Source organism: Mucor velutinosus, assembly GCF_035048745.1.
Source record: "Mucor velutinosus strain NIH1002 chromosome Unknown tig00001553, whole genome shotgun sequence".
Lineage (NCBI taxonomy): Eukaryota > Fungi > Mucoromycota > Mucoromycetes > Mucorales > Mucoraceae > Mucor > Mucor velutinosus.
Window position 1 is genome coordinate 1,754,968 of NW_027041930.1, and position 15,039 is coordinate 1,770,006.

At 41.8% G+C, this 15,039-nt stretch overlaps 9 protein-coding genes across 9 annotated transcripts; 6 read left to right on the forward strand and 3 right to left on the reverse strand.

The window, feature by feature from the left end:
* Positions 1-1,558: 1,558 nt before the first annotated feature.
* Positions 1,559-4,644, forward strand: ATC70_007940 (uncharacterized protein; the record flags this gene model as incomplete). The annotated part of the gene is made up of 5 exons (XM_064827196.1): positions 1,559-1,780; positions 2,106-2,701; positions 2,762-3,428; positions 3,494-4,444; positions 4,498-4,644. The coding sequence occupies 5 exons, from the start codon at positions 1,559-1,561 to the stop codon at positions 4,642-4,644; spliced, it is 2,583 nt and encodes an 860-aa protein (XP_064676253.1).
* An 887-nt stretch (positions 4,645-5,531) lies between these two features.
* On the forward strand, positions 5,532-5,846 carry ATC70_007941 (uncharacterized protein; the record flags this gene model as incomplete). Its single annotated transcript, XM_064827197.1, has 1 exon — positions 5,532-5,846. One exon carries the CDS (start codon positions 5,532-5,534, stop codon positions 5,844-5,846), a length of 315 nt encoding a protein of 104 aa, XP_064676254.1.
* A 159-nt stretch (positions 5,847-6,005) lies between these two features.
* ATC70_007942 (uncharacterized protein) lies at positions 6,006-6,754 on the reverse strand (the record flags this gene model as incomplete). The annotated part of the gene is made up of 2 exons (XM_064827198.1): positions 6,006-6,115; positions 6,172-6,754. 2 exons carry the CDS (start codon positions 6,752-6,754, stop codon positions 6,006-6,008), a joined length of 693 nt encoding a protein of 230 aa, XP_064676255.1.
* Positions 6,755-6,914: 160 nt separating this feature from the next.
* ATC70_007943 (uncharacterized protein) lies at positions 6,915-7,901 on the reverse strand (the record flags this gene model as incomplete). The annotated part of the gene is made up of 1 exon (XM_064827199.1): positions 6,915-7,901. The coding sequence occupies one exon, from the start codon at positions 7,899-7,901 to the stop codon at positions 6,915-6,917; it is 987 nt and encodes a 328-aa protein (XP_064676256.1).
* A 134-nt stretch (positions 7,902-8,035) lies between these two features.
* On the reverse strand, positions 8,036-9,422 carry ATC70_007944 (uncharacterized protein; the record flags this gene model as incomplete). The annotated part of the gene is made up of 6 exons (XM_064827200.1): positions 8,036-8,350; positions 8,406-8,954; positions 9,009-9,064; positions 9,122-9,230; positions 9,287-9,352; positions 9,405-9,422. The coding sequence occupies 6 exons, from the start codon at positions 9,420-9,422 to the stop codon at positions 8,036-8,038; spliced, it is 1,113 nt and encodes a 370-aa protein (XP_064676257.1).
* A 271-nt stretch (positions 9,423-9,693) lies between these two features.
* Positions 9,694-10,832, forward strand: TTR1_3 (Glutaredoxin; the record flags this gene model as incomplete). Its single annotated transcript, XM_064827201.1, has 4 exons — positions 9,694-9,844; positions 9,903-10,501; positions 10,570-10,694; positions 10,757-10,832. The coding sequence occupies 4 exons, from the start codon at positions 9,694-9,696 to the stop codon at positions 10,830-10,832; spliced, it is 951 nt and encodes a 316-aa protein (XP_064676258.1).
* A 285-nt stretch (positions 10,833-11,117) lies between these two features.
* On the forward strand, positions 11,118-11,905 carry CHO1 (CDP-diacylglycerol-serine O-phosphatidyltransferase; the record flags this gene model as incomplete). Its single annotated transcript, XM_064827202.1, has 4 exons — positions 11,118-11,304; positions 11,372-11,509; positions 11,581-11,766; positions 11,829-11,905. The coding sequence occupies 4 exons, from the start codon at positions 11,118-11,120 to the stop codon at positions 11,903-11,905; spliced, it is 588 nt and encodes a 195-aa protein (XP_064676259.1).
* Positions 11,906-12,727: 822 nt separating this feature from the next.
* ATC70_007947 (uncharacterized protein) lies at positions 12,728-13,802 on the forward strand (the record flags this gene model as incomplete). Its single annotated transcript, XM_064827203.1, has 3 exons — positions 12,728-13,041; positions 13,114-13,158; positions 13,220-13,802. The coding sequence occupies 3 exons, from the start codon at positions 12,728-12,730 to the stop codon at positions 13,800-13,802; spliced, it is 942 nt and encodes a 313-aa protein (XP_064676260.1).
* Positions 13,803-13,864: 62 nt separating this feature from the next.
* Positions 13,865-14,553, forward strand: ATC70_007948 (uncharacterized protein; the record flags this gene model as incomplete). Its single annotated transcript, XM_064827204.1, has 3 exons — positions 13,865-14,051; positions 14,103-14,323; positions 14,377-14,553. The coding sequence occupies 3 exons, from the start codon at positions 13,865-13,867 to the stop codon at positions 14,551-14,553; spliced, it is 585 nt and encodes a 194-aa protein (XP_064676261.1).
* Positions 14,554-15,039: the final 486 nt, after the last annotated feature.

Consider the following 15,039-nt stretch of genomic DNA (forward strand, 5'->3'; position numbering starts at 1 on the left):
AAAATCCATCAATTCATCAAACATCTGGATAAACAAAGAACCATAAGATACACTGAAGGCTCTCATGCCTAGTTTTGTCGAAAATTCAACACTGAAGCTTGCAATGAATACAGGTTTGAATAAAGTATCAAATACGCTCATTGACATGCCAAACATGTAGTCTAGATGTCAAGGCACTGCCATCCTACTGCTTTATACTGAAATTTCATTTTTCAGCTTTCCAACGTAAGCTGTGGGCACTTTATAGCAACCTGTAACTGTGGATCTGATTTGTCTACAGCGTTTCACATATGAATCAATGAAAACAATTGATATACTGGCAGACAGCATAGTAGTAAGGCCACTTGATGCTCAAATACATGCAAATTACTGCGAAATTTGGGTGCATTTGAGCTGTGTTTTCTCGTGTTAGAAGCCGTTCTAGACTGCCGGAATAGCAACAAACAATTGCTCTCGTCTAGCACTTATCTGCTGATACCTTCGCTCAACTTTTTTGGGATCGTCAGAAATCGACCAAAAAAGCATGAGGGATACCTCATGATTTTTACCAAAAATCAAACGATCGCGTTTTTGACCGCAAAAACAAAGGCTTTTGTTATGGTATATACTATATCAGAATGTTTCTCTCGATCCAAGGCAGTTCCTGAAACTTTGTTTGTGACACCTTCATAGGTAAAATCTCGACATTTTCGCCAAAAATCACATTATATATTTTTTCAAAATTGCTTCCTATGCTCATTCAGAACACTTGTTGTATTTAGTACCATCAGATGCGCCTTGAAAAGTACTTTTAGAAAGCTTAAGGAAGCACTGGATGTTCATCACATTTTTCATAGTCGAATCTGAAGAAATAGGTCGAACCTTGTCCAAAAAGTTTGAAAATCATCAAATCAAGACCTCATGTTAATCGGCGGTTTAATTTGTTTTTGTTCGCAAAATAATGCCATGCTCACTGATGGATGATTTTAAAGAGGATTGCCAATTGGAAAGGATTATAGCTTCGCTCAGGTACTTTTTCTTTTAATGTACACTCTCTCATTTTCAAGATTGACTCGGCGCTAATTGCGAATTCGAATGCGAATTCAATTGCGAATCCCCCAGATGCAAATCCAAATGCAAAGCCTAATATGAGACACAAACTTTGTTATCCATACCTGATTCCCGCATTGTTACACGCATTATGCAATTAGTTTGGTTTGAGAAATTTTTGAAAACTCTTAGTATCGCCTACGGATACCAATGCAGCAACACTGATCTGCCGTGCTGTACCTTTACCATGAAGAAGAGTTGCCAGAGACTCTAAAAAAAAGAACCATCAAAATATCAGGCACTTGAACCCAATCCATCATGGCAACACAAACCTGTCAGATGGACAATGAGACAAAACAAACAGAGGGAGACATGATTTCATAAAGGGGCTTTCATCTCTAATTTGGCATTTGGAGCAATTAAAGAATTTTTCGACCCCTTGAAAAATAAATAGAGAGTACAAAAAGAATAGGTTTCTCGTTTTCATCTTTCTCTTCTTTTTCCTCAGTCATCGATTTGTTCAGACATCATGAATGTATTACCTAATTCGAGAAAACTGAATGGCGTCTCACTGGTGGAGTACCTTCAAGAAGACAGCAATAGTATTGTAGCAACTGCAGCAGCGAATACAGAGGATCAGTCTGACTATCCCATTTATTTGACACAAAAGGAGCAAGAAGCCATTCTCAGGAAGAGATATCATCATAACAGCAACCACCATGGCAACGTCAAGAAGCATGCTGTATCCAAGGTACATTTACACATTATGTTATAACCAGTGCAACGACAAAGCAACTCATAATGGTTGTATTACATATATAGTCATTGAAAAGCTTTTTTATGAAACTGAGAGGTGTAAAGTATATCTAACCGAAAAGAGAATACAGCACACAGACTAACAAACCAAATGTTGCATGTTTCAATTTTAGACTAACCCTCCTCTGCAAACCACAATAAGCTTACACAATGAAAATAATAATCAATCCCTATCAGCACCTGGTAATACTCCTCCCTGCGCTTCTTGCAGCATAAACAACGTGAAAGAGAAAAGGATACTATCGCTGCATTCCAAACAGAGTTCATCACACGTTCGTATGAATAGACCCAAGAAGCAGCAGCAGAAAAAGGCGATATCAAAATCCACCACCACCATGACCAGAAACTACCATCTTCCCATGATCCAAAGTGCATCTGCTCACAATGGCACTTTCAGGAGATGCAATCGTCACACATTGGATTTCTCGACCATGGATTCAGGAGTCTTGGATCATCAGATTTTAAGAAGGGCAAACAGCCTATGCAACAGCTCCATCTATAGTACATTTACATCTCCGCAACAGATCAACACGACGTTTTCATCATCTTCTTCCAGTACATCATCATCAGCGTCATCAGCATCATCTGCAGCATCACTTTCTGTATCTAATTCCTCTTCCTCCTGCATAACGGATCACCACAAAGCTAGCATTTCCATTCTAGATGTTTCTCAGCCCAAGCAGCATCATGCTACGGAGAAGCAATCAATACAGCAGCAGCAGCATGAAGGAGCAATGAAACATCGATCGAATCAAGAAACATTGAAACTAGAGGAATCGCTGCAAAAACGATTATGGAACGAAGATGTTACTCTGTGCGCAAAAGAAGAGATTGCAGAGTTCCTTGGATCTCCCAAGTAATGTATACTTTTGCAGTATTTTAATTCCAATGATATTAATCAGTGCATGCATTCTAGGTCTTCAAGACCCAAGGTGCTTATGCTCTACATGAATAACTTTGATTTTGCCAATCAACGATTGGATGCTGCATTTCGTACATTGTGCGCTAAACTGTATTTGAAGGCTGAATCGCAGCAATTAGACAGAATCATCGAGGCATTTGCCAAGAGATACTATGAATGCAATCCAGATACCTTGCTCCACTGTTTCGATGTAGTGTATGCAGTTGCTTATTCTCTGCTGCTGCTCAACACGGACCTGCATGTTGTCAATGACTGGACCAACAAAATGACACGATCCAGCTTTATCAAGAACACGATGGAGACAATTCAGTCACTGGTATTCCCTCATTTAGCAGACACTACCAGCTTCTCGCAACAGAGAAAACGCCGTGCATCCCTAGTGAGTCACCAAAGCATGGATTCGGCATCTTATCATCTCAAAAGAAACGATAGTTCTCCTTCTACTATATCTTTTTGGAATGACCAAGATGCTCCTCACAACCACAGTGATTGCAGCAGCCAGAGCATCAGCGGTGGTAGCAGCCCCATCACGGCGACAAGCAACTTGTCCCAGAGATTCGATGCCTTCAAATCAAACATGTCTCGCAAGAGCACCGCTTGTTCTGATGGCCTCACTCGCACTCAAAAGACATGGCTTGCAGATGTGGAAGGTCTATTAAAGGTAAAGAGTTACATACACATGCACATGCAGTTTTACATGAATTAATAACTGCCATAACCTTCAAGGAAATGTATGCAGCAGTAAAATCACATCGCATTGACCAAGCTGAAATCATGGTCCCTGCTGTTCCTCCGCATACCACTGCCTTGCATAGGTCAAGAACGCTGCCAAAAAACACAATGGATCAATTGGATGGCTCTCTGCGTCGTAGCAGAAGACGGCGAGGCCAGTCTGTCATTCTAGACAAAAGCAAGACGTCCATGGACGATTTTATCAACATCCATAAGGAGCTTCCTTTGTTGCCCAATGCCAAAAAGCAAGACATGTTTAAGCAAGGCCTCGTCATGCGCAAGCATGTCATGGAAAGAACAGACAAACGAGCTCGTCATCGCCAATGGCAGCTATGCTATCTGGTGATGACAGACACGGAACTGATCATGTACAAGCCTACACAGCAACAGCCTATGGACGACACCGACAAGGGAAGAAGAAGAAAGAGCGCAAGCATGATGCTTTGGAACCCGTCTACCTCATCTTCGTCACTTCAAGATATCGTGCATCAACACCCTCATTGGCAGGCAGATGAAGAACAGGCACCTCTAGCTACATTGGAAATGAACCATACCTATGCAACAGCCATACCTCCTCCAGGATGGAACCCTCAAAGACCACATGTGTTTCGCTTGGAGACTGGGGATGGTGGCTTATGGCTGTTTGAGTCTGTGGACCTCTTTGCTGCTCAGGCCTGGGTGGAAGCATGCAACTTGACTGCAGCTAAAATCAGCAAAGGACCTCTGCCTGGAGCTATCTGCAACATTGATTACGGTTGGGGTGCCAAGTGGGACAACACGACGCAAGAATTCGCCGATGTGCCCGTGTGGTATCCTCCTACTTGTTGTATGGTCAACAGCACATTGAGCATCAATGATCAGTACCTGGGCATTGAAGCGCAGATTACTCAGCTGAACATGCAGTTGAATGAGCATCGTCAACTGAAGCTCTCCGTTGACAAAAAGGTAAATTCAGGCTTTTTGGGCTTATTACACAGTTTTAACGAGGATGTTACTAGTTTGGCGCTGGTCATCAAGCGTGTGTCAATAGTATGCAAGCATTAACCAACTGGGATAAGAAGCTACACTTTATTTTGCATGAATTGATCAAACTGAGATGCTACAAAGACATCTTACTTCAACACCAACTGCAAATTCTGTTCTAAACTTCTGGTATCGTTTCAAATGTGTGTCATGTTTGACAGTTTTATTATTTTATAATTTGCTAATATTTAAGTTGTTTGCCCTCCCCCCCCCCTGCCATCATTTTATTCTTAACTAAAGCATGTATCGCTTTAGCTTTGCTCATTAACATTTCATTTATATTCTTTGCATTATACGCTTATTAAATAAACTGCCCTATTGGACCAGTTGCTCATCTCACAGCTACATACAGGTCAAGCTGAATGGGATTAGAAATGGCTCATGTCAGAAAAGCAATGGCCAATGCTAATCAACCACTGGGACGGACGCTCTCAGTTATGAAATGCACACAACCAAGTCGTCAATACAAACGTGCTGCTGTACATACTTGTAGGTAAGTCTACAATAAAACTGGGATACAAGGATGAATCCTTCCTTGTTGAGTGTGCAATGTTCCCCTAAATGATGTTCATCGAATTGGTCCCCTCTTTTTTTTTTTTGAATATCTACTATCCCAAGACACGCCATTATTCAATGATTTAGCAACTGAAGCAAGATGTAGATTGGGTTTAGGCGTTTTTGTTTCATTTATAAAATACAAAAAGAGAAGTGGTAATAACAGAATAATTTAGCAGCAAAATAAGAGAAGAACGAGCAAGATTTGTTATTGAAAAAGGGGGCAGTGTATTTTCGAATATATGTATATATGAGTGTTGCTTTTGTGTGTGTGTGTGTGTGTGTGTGTGTGTGTGTGTGTGTGTGTGTGTGTGTGTGTATGTTTGGTGTTGTTTTCTGATACGATTAAATCAAGAGATGGTAAAAAGTAAGCAGCATAGCCAAGTAGACACTGGTGTAAGAGAAAACAACAGCAAAAGATGCATCAGAGATGTGCAATCGACCATACTTTCCAATGGTATCATCTGGAAGAGGAGCTGATATAGATGGCCTTGCACTCGACATCATAGAAGAACTCGATCCTGTATGCATTGGAAAAGAAAAATGGGTAAAAACAAACGACGTAGGTGAAGGCGATAATGTGATGGACATTGTGGTTGAATTTCCAGTCGCAGCTGTGTTGTTTGTAGTTGCAACTGTCGATGTGATGGAGGTGGTATTAGACGAGGTAAACATGGTTGCTATAGGTGTTGGCATGACGCCTTCGCCTTGTTGTTGGGCTTGTGTTGAATGGAATATGATTAAAAGAAGAGATAGTTGTGCTAGATAGTAGTAAAAATGCATTGTAGAGTGTATGTTTCTGTTGGATGCGATACAGAAAAGAAGAAAAAAGAGGGATTGCTCTCATCGGATATAGAGAGAAGGATAAGAGTAAGGATCAAGGGGCAGGTTGTATTAGGGGATCAAAGAGGACGAAAGGGAGGCATTATCAGTGAAAAGACGAGGATGCCTTCAATTGGGCCAATTCTCTCTGCAATTCCTCTTTTTCATGCAAACTGCGAACCTCTTTTTCACGTAATCGGTCAATGTATTCCACAGCTACTCCATGTGGCATTTAGTCAATCTTCTAGCTGTTTGTTATTACCAAAGCTTACCCTTGCTTAAAATCTCCCATTTGCTCGACTTGATGCTTTTGTCCATAGGCAGCAATTCTCTTAAATCATCAAATAAATCCTTCATTTCTTTTCTTCTCTTGCGTTCTGCCAACTTGTGGCTAATACGTAGTTCTGGGGACCGAGAATAAGATCCATTGGTGCTGTGGCGTCTTTCCTGCGAAAATGCGGATGGTAGCGTGGTAGCAGCAGCTGAAGCAGCAGCAGCAGCAGGGGAAGAAGGTCGATTTGCTATGGAATGACGACGCACCATGAGATCTTCAGTCTGTTGTGTAATGTAAGCAATGGAGGGCAGTGATTCCCTTCTTCTCCAGGTTTGTCTGCCAGTCAAATCAGGTCGATGGTCTAATGGAGAAGGTCTGAATGGACAAGAGGAGGGAGAGGGAGATCTTGAATTCTGCTGTGAGCCTGCAGGGCTGTGGTTGTTACTACTACTATTACTGGTAAATGGGTCTGGTAATCGAAGAGGATGATTCGCAGTTGGAGCCACCAGTTCATTGGATCTATGGCTGCTGCTGCCGCTACTACTACTGTTGCCCATATAATGCGAAGTAAGTGTATCCATGCCTATGTATTGTTTATTTTTTTCAAGTAGAAAAGAATAATAATAAAAAAGAGAGGGAAAAAAGAGAAAAAGATGGAGTTTTGTATGATGGCAATAAAGTTTTAATCAAGGCACGTGTTTATAGCAACATCTGCCCAACTCCACGTGGTGCACCACACATTCAATTCTTGTATTTTCTTGCAGCAGCATAGTCGACCAACGGACTAGCGAGTAGTTTCGCCCATAGAGCAACATAACCAAACCACGCTGGAATGTACACTTCTTGTTCTCTCATGTCAGAGGCTTCTGCGATGCGCTTGGCAACGGCAGAAGGCGATAGCTTGTTCTTTTTTGATCCCGCAATGCTTGTATCATTGCTGCCACCGAGTGATTTATCAACGGCTGATTGACGCAGCTCTGTATCGACGGTACCTGGACATATGAGACCGATATGGATATTGTATGGAGAAAGTTCTACTCGAATGGAATCAAAAAATCCGTGCAGTGCATGCTTTGATCCTGCATACAATCCACGCGTGGGTGCTCCCACTTTGCCAGCCATGGAGGAAACCACAATAAAGTTGGGTGATACTGAATTCAGTAGTAATGGCAAGAATAAACGTGCTGTCCAGACGGATGAAAAGTAGTTGATGGTCGTGATCGTTTGCAGTGCATCAATGATCTCCTGTCCATCCTTTTGCTGCTCAGTGATCTTGTACTTGTGATGCTGATGCTGCTGATCCTTGGCTTCTCGTTTGGTGATCTTTATACCACACGCATCTAGAAATGGCCGCACCGAGAGCATGCCTGCACAGTAAATGACGGTATCCACTACATTACCCATTGTACGTTTTGTAAATGCTGCCAGTTCCATCAGATCATCCTCTACTGTCACGTCTCCTACAAGCAATTCGACCTGTGGTGATCCTGCATCTTGACATTGTTGCTTTAATTGTTCCAGCAGCTCTTTTCTACGGGCAAACAGTACTAGCTTGGCGCCTCGTGCTGCATAATTGAGGGCACACTCCTTTCCAATACCAGATGAACAACCCAGGATAACAACGCGCTCACCTTGTGGTTTTAATATATGCTTACGGTCCTTCTTTTGTTTGAGTATGTAATGGCCCACAAGAATGCTGGCAGCTAAAGCAATAAGCTCCTTTTGCATGATAGTTGCAATGAGCAGTAAAAGCGATAAAAGAAAAAGGGGTCAGTACCGCTTGCTCGGCCCAGTACAAACTTTTTAAACATCACGCTGCTGCATTAAAAGCAAGTCCATGAACTTTATTCACTCAGATATCATCAACGTCTAAAGTTATATCTGGAAGACACTGTGCGAACAGACTTTCTGATGATAACTTGGTCGTCTTCTTGCTCCTGTTTAACGTTTGCTTCAGCCTTGACCTCCTTCTTGACAACCTTGGCTCTTCTCTTTGATTTGGTCTCGCTCTTGGAATCAGCATAGTCATCTTGATCGTTAAACTCGTCCTCATCATCCTCAGACTCCTGCTTCTTGACGCGAGTAGTGCGCTTCCTCTTCACAGTTACTTTGATATTCTCATCGCTTATTCTCAAAACTTGTCTCTCTGGAGCAAATGCTGATGTTCTTCCACCCACCTATCACTCGTGATGTTACAGAAATGCCAGCAGCTATAAAATGCACACCACTTACCGTCTCAAATTGCAGCAGCATGCCATTAGGCAAGCGTCCCTTATTTTCGTTCTTTTTGCCCTTGTTCCATCGATGCTTCATTAGCCAATCATCAGGAAACTTGTTCTCATCTGCCTCTGCTTCTACCGCTGTCTCGCAAATGAACTTCATCTTGTAGTACATATCATCCAGCTCCTTCTCGGTGAGCGTGTTTGTATATTGAGCAGGGTGAATCATGGCTTGGTATAAAATCTCATCTGCAACCCAATTACCTACACCTGCAGAAAATGACTGATCCAGTAGCAATGCCTTGACTGGCACAGACCGCTTTTGGACCTTGGATCGAAAGGTGTCAATATCAGGTAATCCCAATACAGGATCAAATCCCAGTTTGTTGATTGGATCAGATGCCAAGGGGTCGCCAGATACTAAGCGAAGTCGACCCCAACGAAGAGGGTCTTTGTAGCCAAAGTGAATTTCCTTGTTGGTAGTTGGATCAGAGAAAGTGACCAGCAGCTTGTGGAAACGGGGAGGCCATTGCAAGCCTTTGTCTAGCTCTTCATGCTCAAACTACGCAATCTACTTAGCATGAGGCATCGGATCTCGTTCGTGAGCGTACATTACCCTGATACCTCCAGTCATGCCCAGATGTGCCACTAGGTGCGGCTCTGTATCAAAGACTAATAAATCAACCATCAATCATTCAATCCATCATGCCATTACTAAGCAACATGTACTCAAAATGAAGTATTTCCCCCATCTCTTGGTATCCACAAGCGTCTTGTTCAGCATTGTCTTTGCAAAGTCGTCAGGAGCCATTCCTTTAAAGATGTTTGTATCAGGTTGCTGGGCGAAATCATGGTCAATCGATACAATTCCAACAGTGCGCAGCGCACACTTACCGCTTCTACATGTGTGATTCTGTGATTTATGCACTGTCTATGAATACGAAGACGGGCTCGTTCAACCTAGCTCTCACTCAATAAGCTGATCTAAATACTGCGTGCCACAATAGCTTACCTCTGCAATTTCTGGCATGATTGGTTTGTTTGTAATGAAAGAAAGAAAAAAGGTGCACCTGTTGGCATTGACACCTTTTTTTTATATACGAGACATGTCATGTTCCTCGGATCATCATCGTCGCCTCTCATCAGCTCCGAACTTTCGATCTTCGATCTCTTCTCCTCGATTTAGGTAAACCAACTCTCAAATGCCAAATACAGCAGTGGCTTTTTTTAAAAAGAGCAAAATTTGACTCTTTAGCTTTTTTCCTGCCTCAGCAACAGTTTCAGCAGCACATCTCTACGACATGAGTACTGACGGAATTACGGATTCGTTAAATGATTTGACCCTGAAGAATGGCAGGGATGCACCAAAAAAGACCACAAAACCCAAGGTGACGTACGATAAGGCTGCCCTCAAGGAACGATGGAAGATCTTGGGCGCAGATCCAGAACAAAGTACACTTACGGATGCACTTATGAGATGACGATAGAAAGACTCATGCTTAAGCCATAGGCATCTTATCCATGATCCGCAAAGCTTGTATGAATACGTTTGCTCGCAAAGATTTCTTCAAGATCCTGCAGATGATCAAACACAGTTTCGTTCAGCGTGATTACGAAGGCATCTTCACAGAAGCTATCAACTTGGAAGTCTATACAGCAGCCTATATACCAGGACGAGCACTGTGCTATTTCGAGATATTTTGCAGACCTCAGCTACTGAAATTCCTCGCCAAACAAAGTCGAATCTACTGTGTCGGCTCTGGATCCGGCTCAGAGCTAACAGCCATTGCCGCTGCCATGACCAGAGTACCTGCCGAACGTCAGCAAGTGAGTTTAATCATGCAGGATATTGGAGAGTATAAGGCTGTGCTGGATTCGCTAGAGACAACTATTCGAGAAAAGTGGCTACTGACTGAACAGCAGCTGCAATGCACCTATGAACAAAGCGATGTCCTGGATGCTGACAACCGCGAGATCGATACAAGGCTACAGGAGGCAGATCTGATTACATTTATGTTTGTGATGAACGAGCTGTTTGTCAAGAAGGCAGCAGCCATGGCTTTGATACAGAAGATGGTGAAATCCATGAAGAAAGGGGCACATTTGTTGGTATGGAATACCATGAAAAAAGTGTGTGAATGGCTATTAATTCCCAAATGACAACACAACTACATCAGGTGGTTGAATCTGCTGGATCGTTTTCTCATTTAAAAGTAGGAAACAAGACGTATATGGTGTACATGTTGTTGGATGCCATTCAGGATTTGGAATTAGTAGTCGGGGAGGACTCTCGCTGGTATCGGTAAATGAGTGTTGGAGTGGAAATGGATGATATTGCTTTGTGTATTAACTGGATCAACCTAGACATCCTGACCACTTAAAATATCCTATAGATGTGCAGAACATGAGATACTTTATTCGTTTGTACAAGAAGAAATAAATGTTGGATTATGTGTAACAAAAGTTAGCAATTCTCACATTGTCATTTTGTATGTTGTGTGTGTAATTTTAGTCTAGTAAGCAGTAGTAGTATATGGTTGAATTCAAAGCCGACATTGGAGGCGAAAGAAAAAAAAAAAAAAACTGGGGAGAGAGCTATATTTCTACGATCAAATATATATATATATTTGCTTAGATAACGTGAGTTTTTTGCCCCTCTATCTATCTCTTTTGCTCTTTTCTCTTTCTTTTTTTCCCTTCTTTTTCTCCTCTCCACTTTCTTCTAATGTCTTCTCCTGTCTCCAGTAACGCAAAGGTCTTCCTTGCATGGTACCTTTCTAACCTTGCTGCTGCTCCTCTCCGCACAAAGGCCTGCACATCCGGTGTTTTGTCTGGTCTGCAAGAATTGACAGCACAAAAGCTGTCGGGAGCAAAGAAATTTGACAAAAGAATTATTCAAATGGCTGCCTATGGTATGTGGATAGGTCCATGACTCTCTTTCTCGCTCTGTATGTATTGATTGCATTGATCCTCATGTAGGCTTATTCATCTCGGGACCTCTCAGTCATTTCATGTATGAGATCATGAACAAGGTCTTTGCTGGAAAGACTGGTAACGGTGTCAAGATTGGCCAGCTCCTCTTCTCCAACTTGATCATCTCACCCATTATGAACTCAGGTTAGTGCATTGTTTGGACTAGAATTGGGTGGTATAATTCGAGACTAATGGGAATCCATAATGTTGAATAGTCTACTTGACTGCCATGGCTATCATGGCTGGTGTTCGTTCCCCTGCCCAATTGAAGGCCAACATCAAGAACGGTCTCTTGCCTATGCAAAAGGTCTCTTGGGTCATTTCTCCCTTGAGTATGACCTTTGCTCAAAACTTCTTGGCCCCTACTACTTGGGTTCCTTTCTTCAATTTGATCGCATTCGGTAAGTTAATATGTGAGGTAGTGCATTGATTGGCCGATATTGACATTTATGATGCTGTGTAGTCTTTGGTACTTATATGAACACCATGATCAAGCGCAGACGTATTAGAGAAGCTGAGGAGGCTGCCAAGAAGCAATAAGTTACTTATTGGATGGGGCTTTTATGTACAAACAATGAAGAAACTGTTGAACAGTGTAAAATATCTAGCAATAAAAAAATCTTCGGTAAAACAATTTAAGGGTTTGGATCATGAAAAAAATACCCTAAAATTATACCGTGTATGATGAATTGATTTCCTCAATTTCCCTTTCAGAAATTGTTCCTGAATTACACCCTATGGAGAGACAGCTTTGACTAGACTTATTCTCCTTGGTTTTTGCGATGCATAGGTAGGTTTCGCTTACTGACATTGTGTCCAATGTTTTGTTTTGGCTTGACATATGTAGACTACATTTAGGAACTCGGTCAGACGTGCATTATTTCTACTTTAATTTGAGTTGAGCTCGTCATGATCAATGCAGATCAGTGTGGGAGGCAAGATTGCAAGCAAATATTCGAAAATAGATGCTTTTTTTTTTTAAACATTGGCGATAGTTGTATCAACTTTACATAACATGGTCATGCCATCTAGCAAGTGAAGAGAAGGTGTCATTTTCTCCGCTCTAGAAACTTGTTGTGAGGTTTGCCCTGTAGTCAATACATCTTTGCATTTCGTTCATGAGAAAGTCGCTGTAAAAGACGCTCATTAGCTATTAGACAAGAGAATGCCTCTTCTGGGATGACTGCACACAGCCCACGTTCGCCTTTAGACATTATATGTATTACAAGACAGTGATAATAGCGGTTGGTACACCCATTACAAGGTGTTCTCAGATCTTTCATGTAAATAAAGTACATTTGGTACTCTGTTGTAGCCACTTTTCTCTTCTTCTCCCAATAGATTATCAAAAAACTGACCAAGATGGAATCCATTTTCCACTTTATCAACTCGGTTTCTGCTGCTGTTCCTAAACGACTTGAGCAACAAGATGTAAAGAAGGTGATCAGTGTCAGTGCTGCTATTGCCGTTCTATATACTGCTTACAAAATGGTGTCAAACAACTCAAAGAAGAGAGCTGCTCAGAAGCAAGACCTCAAAGAAATACCTGTTCCAGGTGGATCTTATCCTATCGTTGGGCATTTGCTGTCGTTGGGATCCAATCCAAGCAAGACGATTTCAAAATGGCATCAGGAACTGGGCCCAGTCCTCAATATCCACATGGGCGCACTACAGGAGTAGATACTTATCTCTTGTCCTATCCTGGCACACAAGATTTTTGTTACTCATGGTGCTCAGACTTTCAACAGAATTCTTCAAAAGTATTCATCGCATTACTACAGTATAGATGGTTTGTAAGTCAATTTTCATGCCAAAGAGTGGAGTATGCAGGCTCATATTCAAACATGTCTCCAGAGGTACCGTATTTGCTCAACCTGGACCAAGCTGGCGGGAAGCAGGAGCCGTAGTTGCATCTGCATTGTCGCCCAAATGGATTGATACCAAATACATGGGTCTGGTTGAAGAAGAAGCAATCAAGTTGGTCGATAGATTGATTGCGTACTCCGAGGCTGAAAACGGCGTTAATCCCAACAAGCATTTGCACTTGAACTCTTTGAACATTGTATTCAGTATTGGGTTTGGAAAAAGATACAAAAAGATTGAAGATCCCGAGTTTTCTCATGTATCTGACTGTATCGTACGTTCAATCATGCTGGGATCTTTAGAGAATGACTTGGCCAGCTTTATTCCTGGTTACTGTATTACTGACTCCCTTGCTGGATCAGAGACCGTCATGCGTAACTTTATTGAAAACGAAAGGAATCCTAGATACCGTGCATTGATGGCAGAAGGTATGACAAGAGAAGGCCCCAATGTAGTGAAATCGCTGGAAGAGTTTACTATCACAGCCGATGAAAAGCTTGTTATTATGTGCAAGATGGCTGATCTTACTCAAGTACAATGCATAATGCATATTGACACATCTAAACTTATGTAGCCGATTTGATTGCTGGAGGAACTGATACTGTATCAATCACCCTCAACTGAAACCTTGCCTTGATGTGCCACTATCCTCAAGTTCAAAAACGTGCCGCCGATGAAATTGACGAGTTTGTGCAAAAGCACGGTCGATTCCCTAGTTTCAGCGAAAGAACCGAGGTGCCATTTTGTGCAGCTACCTATAAGGAATGCATGCGATTCAGATCCACAACACCTTTTGGTGTCCCACATTGCACAAATGAAGATGGTAGGTCTAATACATGTTCCCGAGGAAAGAGATGTACTTACAACGTGGCAGTGGTAATTGACGGTTATCTAATCAAGAAGAACACTGCTATTATTTCCCACATGAATAGTATGCACAAGAACCCAGACTTCTACCCAGAGCCCGAGAGATTCTATCCTGAGAGATACTTGACTAATATCAAAACCATGCACGCAGCTGCTAACGGTAAACTAGAGGAAAGAGATACGTTCAACTTTGGCTGGGGCAAACGGATGTGCGCGGCCATCTATCTTGTAAGTATTTATACACTCCAGTCATGGATACATATAATGACAAGATGTGTTAGGCCGAGGTGGAACTGTTTGTCTCGTTTATCCAGGTTTTAGGAAGATGTACTATCGAGCCTATAGTTGACTCGAACGGTGTACCTCAAATACCAGGCATTGATAATCCAGTTTGCACTCTTACTTCAGCTCCTGCACCTTACAAGGTGATGTTTGTGCCACGAAAATGCTCTGTTTGAATGCATTACGACACAAGACGATTTAAATGAAGAGTTACGAATTTAATATCAGAATGAATCACCGTAGTTTTTATAGAATTTTGACCTAAACTTTAGCCGAATATATATACTGTAAAACATTCAAAAAAATCATATCCTTTCAAAATTTTAAAGAATTGTGTGCCGTATAAGGTGAATAAAACCACCAGTAAAGCCGACAATGGGGAGGGGGTTTGGGGGAAGAACATAGCGTGTCTAATCCAACACTTGATAGCATTGATTTATAGGGGAGTTTTACCGTAGCGAAGCAAAAGTGCAAAGCCATGGTAATTAGGCGTCTAATCCAGCATTTGATAGCATTGATCTATACAAGGGCTTGATAGTAGCGAAGCGAATATGCAAAACCATAGTATATAAGCAGCAAATTCGATTTGTCATTTCTTTTATTAATAAGCTTACCAGCAACATAACGCATCAAAATTTGCATGAATCAGCTTTACCAAAATC